Source organism: Gouania willdenowi, chromosome 22, assembly GCF_900634775.1.
Source record: "Gouania willdenowi chromosome 22, fGouWil2.1, whole genome shotgun sequence".
Classification (NCBI taxonomy): domain Eukaryota; kingdom Metazoa; phylum Chordata; class Actinopteri; order Blenniiformes; family Gobiesocidae; genus Gouania; species Gouania willdenowi.
In genome coordinates this window covers 9,606,577-9,612,576 of record NC_041065.1, presented here as the reverse complement: position 1 = coordinate 9,612,576, position 6,000 = coordinate 9,606,577, and the positions used below count along the sequence as shown (strand labels likewise).

At 40.1% G+C, this 6,000-nt stretch overlaps 1 protein-coding gene across 1 annotated transcript in view; it reads right to left on the bottom strand.

The window, feature by feature from the left end:
* Nucleotides 1-919: 919 nt before the first annotated feature.
* The window catches only part of galnt16 (UDP-N-acetyl-alpha-D-galactosamine:polypeptide N-acetylgalactosaminyltransferase 16), a 60,975-nt gene continuing 55,894 nt past the window's right edge, over nt 920-6,000 (bottom strand). The window contains exon 15 of the mRNA XM_028437329.1: nt 920-1,702. Coding sequence (XP_028293130.1) covers nt 1,559-1,702 — 144 coding nt within the window. The 3' untranslated portion in view covers nt 920-1,558. The remainder of the gene's footprint in view (nt 1,703-6,000) is intronic.

The window sequence follows — 6,000 nt, the reverse complement described above, 5'->3', positions numbered from 1 at the left end:
TAATGTATAATGCAGCCCTACAGTACAGTGAATTTGATCTATCCTGTTGAGGAATAATATACTGTATAATAATAATAACTAGAATAGGAGTCCTGGCCCACGTTGCACTGCATTAGCTTATAATTAGCATTAGCAATAACCTAGCAATATCATTAGCCTAGCATTAACATTAACATAGCAATAGCCTAGCATTAACATTGGCCAAGCATTAACCTAGCATTAGCATTCACCAAGCAATAACATTAACTGCTCTATTTATATTCTACTTTCCAATGTTGCCATTGTTTTTATTTTCATGTATGTACCCCCCTGACAATTTGCGTACCCCTGGAGGTCCGCGTACCCCACTTTGGGAACCATGGGACTAGAACATTTTGCTCAGAATACAATAAAAAAAAAAAAAAAAACACTATTGGAGATAATGATGGAATGAATGACTGATAAAACATATTGTAAAAAACCTAGTTTTGTAAATAAGTGGAATGAAACTTGAGATTGAGATTTATTTCTATAGTTTTCATCATTACCAGAGGGACCAAGACTGACTTATTTTCAGTTCATTTCCATCATCATTATTATGATTATCATGTGTGACTAAAAATAAACGTTATAAAACCTCATATATTTTAATGCTTTCATTTGTAGTGCCAGTACCCCCATTTGAGAAACACTGGTGTAGAATAATATACAGTAGCTGTCAGAATATTCACTTCTGACTACCACACTGATATATTAAGTTAGATAAATATAAATTATAATAAGGTACAGGTGTGCTATCCTCATGTAAATCCTAAACCTGGGTGATTAACGGCTTCGGTAGACAATTCTCACGCTGAATAATCGCCACGGATCAAAAACACACCGTGACGCACAAACCAGACCAATGTGACGTTTTATTTTACAAATAACAGCGTTGTCTTTATTACCACTTCATTTCGAACGACATGTAGCGTACTTTACACAAAACAAGCAGTAACCGCTTTAATTATGTAAACACAACTTTGTAGAGAGACAGAAAAAAACAAAAACAAAAAAAACATTCTTTGGGTCTGACCGTGCAAAACAATAAATAATGGTCCTGATGAAGCTTTGCATGGTATTGTCTGCTGACTGCTGTACAGCAATGAAAAAATACATCAGGTTTTTTTTTAGATGGCTATACATAAAGCTATCCCATCAGTCATGCCATCAGCAACGAGCTGTGACTTTAGGTCAGGGTGGATCAGAAGCAGCCCTCACCTATGCTACAGTGCCACTGCTTTTCACACAGTGTGTCATTTGTGAGATGACTGAAATAAAAAAAAAAGTGAAATGTGCAACAGTTTTCAGTGAAAAGCTGGGATCACATTGAACTGCAGCATCCTCAAAGGGATGACACGCTGTACACAAAAGACCTTTGGATGTTTTGCTCGACAAGGCTTTGAAATGCTTAAGCAATGGTCTTGTCACCACAATGAGCAGAATGTTGAAAAAAGAACATTCCATAGTGCAGTTTGCAGCCAGATAGCGTGCACATGGGATGTTCTGAGTCCATCTACAGATCCCTGATGGTCCTGGCTCAGATCATAACTTGTGGCTCCCAGGACTGGCTGGCCAGCTGGGGGCGACACTGTGTGATGACTGGGGGTCCCGCTGGGGTCTGGCTGTCCAGGCAGAGGCCACTGACCGTGTGCTGTAGAGCCGTGCCTTTGGGCTTCCACTTCTGCAAAGTAAAGACACAGAAACATGAAGTGAGCGCCAACATGCTCACACGGTGTCTGGTTTGTGTCACACCCTGCTCATAAATGATATGTGTTGGTTTGTAGGTTCATGTCAGTGGTGAGTAATGGAGTGAGTCAGATATGGATTACACAGTAATCTCATGAATGTGTGGTTTACTGCTCTCCCAATGGAAACATTATATTACTCACAAATGCAACAAACAGCATTTGCATCCCTACAGAGAAGTGACTGATAGTGTTGTGTTGGTTAATGTTACATGTTTTTATTAACATCTACTATATGGCCTATGAACAGAGCCCTCAGAGGGTTATGTATGTTTGTAAGCACGTATTGTAAGGACAATATGTCAAGTGTTAAAACTCAATCTGTGTATGACAATGGCTTCCTCATGCTTCATTTCGAACAAATTCCTTTTTGTTTGTTTCCAGGAGACACTTTGGGCCTGTACTACAAAGCTGGATAAGTACATCCGGGATGTCTCTTTGTTAGCGGGCTCCACCTAACCAAACATTCTCCATCAGAGAGCACCTGTCCTACGAAGCAGACAATAAATACGTTCACTTAAGCGAGGTGATTTCAGACAAAATATGTGTGCGCTCCTGTGACAGTGGTGGAGATTGCAGCGTCAGACCAATCACAATCACAGAGAAACTGTGCAGAGCAACTTACGTCACAATTGAGGAATAATTATTTAAAATATGAATAATTAAAATCCATAATTCAGACCAAAAACAACACTGTTGCTGCAGAAAAAGCAGGAAGAAAAGAACACAGGCGGGAAGCTGCCGACACTATTAATGCGTAAAAGCATGAGAATTTTATTATGACTTTATTACAGCACAGACGTGTTTCTATTTATCACACACACTGGGATAGGACCGCATTGTTTTACTGTAGTACATTCCTGCTGAAACTGTCCATGTTACTATAGCGTATGTATAAATGAATGACAAAATGAATTACTTAATCCGTCCGCGATACGGAGTGTACTGGTAGAGGACACCGGATTTCAAACTGTGTGGTGTTTGTACAAGTTTTCCTCCAGCAACAATTGGTGTTTGTACACCAATAGTTAGAGTAAAGGAATGTGACAACCCCGGATAAAGGTGTTAAAAATTTTCTCTATAAGGTGCCTCGTTCAGGTGTTTCTTAAGAAGATTATTAGATTATAAATGAAGTAAAGAGTAACAAGAACACACTCTCACTGTGGTCTGGCAAGACCTCGCCAAAGTCTACCACAATAGCTAAATGGCAGGGCATTGGAGAGTACCATCAGAGGTCATCAAGCTTGTGATGTCACACATGAACTCGATGAAGATGAAGTTTAGTTTTGGTAAATATCAGTGTTAATTTATTTGATTAAAAATTTACTTTAGTTTTCATAGACGACATTTTTTCCTGTGACATCCAGAGATACTACCACTGTCCAAAGATACTACTACTGTCCAGAGATACGAATACTGTCCAGAGATACTGCTACTGTCCAGAGATACTGCTACTGTCCAGAGATACTACTACTGTCCAGAGATACTGCTACTGTCAAAGATACTACGACTGTCCAAAGATACTACTACTGTCCAGAGACACGACTACTGTCCAGAGATACTACCACTGTCCAAAGATACTACTACTGTCCAGAGGTACTACTATTGTCCAAAGATACTACTACTGTCCAGAGATACGACGACTGTCCAGAGATACTACCACTGTCCAAAGATACTATTACTGTCCAAAGATACTACTACTGTCCAGAGATACTACCACTGTCCAGAGATACTACCACGGTCCAAAGATACTACTACTGTCCAGAGATACTACTACTGTCCAGAGATACTGCTACTGTCCAGAGATACTGCTACTGTCCAAAGATACTACTACTGTCCAAAAATACTACTACTGTCCAGAGATACCACTAATGTCCAGAGATACTACTACTGTCCAGAGATATAACTACTGTCCAGAGATACTACTACTGTCCAGAGGTACTACTACCGTCCAGAGATACTGCTACTGTCCAAAGATACAACTACTGTCCAAAAATACTACTACTGTCCAGAGATACTACCACTGTCCAGAGATACTACTACTGTCCAGAGGTACTACTACTGTCCAGAGATACTACTATTGTCCAAAGATACTACTACTGTCCAGAGATACTACTACTGTCCAGAGATACTGCTACTGTCCAAAAATACTACTACTGTCCAGAGATACAACTACTGTCCAGAGATACTGCTACTGTCCAAAAATACTACTACTGTCCAGAGATACAACTACTGTCCAGAGATACTACTACTGTCCAGATGTACTAGTACTGTCCAGAGGTATGTCCAGAGATACTACTACTGTCCAGAGGCACTAGTACTGTCCAAAGATACTACTACTGTCCAGAGGTACTACTACTGTCCAGAAGCACTACTACTGTCCAGAGATACTACTATTGTCCAAAGATACTACTACTGTCCAGAGATACTACTACTGTCCAGAGATACAGCTACTGTCCAGAGATACTGCTACTGTCCAAAGATACTACTAATCTCCAAAAATACTACTACTGTCCAGAGATACTACCACTGTCCAGAGATACAACTACTGTCCAGAGATACTACCACTGTCCAGAGATACTACTACTGTCCAGAGATACAGCTACTGTCCAGCGATACTGCTACTGTCCAAAGATACTACTACTCTCCAAAAATACTACTACTGTCCAGAGATACTACCACTGTCCAGAGATACTACTACTGTCCAGAGATACTACTACTGTCCAGAGATACTACTACTGTCAAGAAATACTACCACTGTCCAGAGATACTACTACTGTCCAAAGATACTACTACTGTCCAAAGATACTACTACTGTCCAGAGATACTACCACTGTCCAGAGATACTACTACTGTCCAGAGATACTACTACTGTCCAGAAATACTACTACTGTCCAGAGATACTGCTACTGTCCAGAGATGAGAAAGTTCAGCATGTATGCAATGCCGTCAAGTGCGACAAAAGTGGAAGCCACAGGAAGCAGTGAAGGATACGGAAGTTTACCAAAAAATTGTTGGCAGGGTTCGACTGGGAGTGGCATCTGGACCTGAATAGAAAGCTGGTCTTTACACAGGAAATGGTAGCAACCACAATCTGTCTAGACATAATTCTGCTCTCAAGAACAGCAAAAAACATCATCATAGTTGAATTAACAGCCCTGTGAAGACAGACAGGTCATCTCCTAGCATCTCCAGAAGGCCAAGTAGAAGGCTCTGATCTATGAGGCTGGCACCAAACAATGGCACACGACCTTATTCCTGACCAAGGTTGGGTCTCGAGGGTTTCCCACAATATCAGTGCACTAATTTGTTGCAAAAGCTTTGGTTAGATTCTGAACAGCTGCATAAGGCCACTGGGGAGGTAGTCACACCAGCTGAGACCAGCTTGAGGTGGTTGTGGTTTTCAAAGTGGGTACGCTCTCTTTATGCACACTTCATTAGTTATTCATATTGCAGTTTGTTTGATTTGTGGGTTTTTTGCAGTGTTTTGTTATTTTGTCTTCTCTATACTGGGGTTTTACAGTGTTTTGAATGTACTTTATTATTAGTAAAAGTTTTTTAAAGTGCTTTATAAATAAAGTTGAATTAGATTCCCAGTGATGAATGCTCTTTCTTCCTTTCCACCATGGAATTGAAGCTTCAAATGCTACATCTTTAGTTGCTCATGCAGTCTCTGCCTTTAGCAAAACATCTTTGACATTTACATCTTTGTCTGTCACATCACTTTTGGGTGATTGTTTTATACTGACTGCTGAATGTCAGATTAGAGTCAATCAGCACAACAAGGTTTGGGACTTGGTCTATACTCTATAGCTTTAAAAAACAAGACTTAAGGTAATCGCTAACAGCAATTCTCTTTTCATCAGACACAATCACTTACATTTTGTCATTAAGTTAAAGGGAGTTTTTACTCATTCTGCAGTTTATGTTTTCTATGCAGTGACACAACCCTTCTTTTGGAACATGATTGTCTGAGTGCAGTGCAAGATATAGCTGTGTGTCATCTGCAATAGCGCTGATAATCAAACTTATAGCTCTGCAGAATATGATCAAACACATCATATAGATACTGACAAAAAGGGGAGCTGTGGCGGGAGCTCAGACAAAGGCTGTAGTCAACCAAGGAAATGGTTGGTCGACCAAGACTATGGCACACGTAGCTATTAGTCGACCAAAAAAAAATAAAAAATGAATGAATAAGCAGGTGCAGAAGATGACAAGGAGAAAGAAAAAG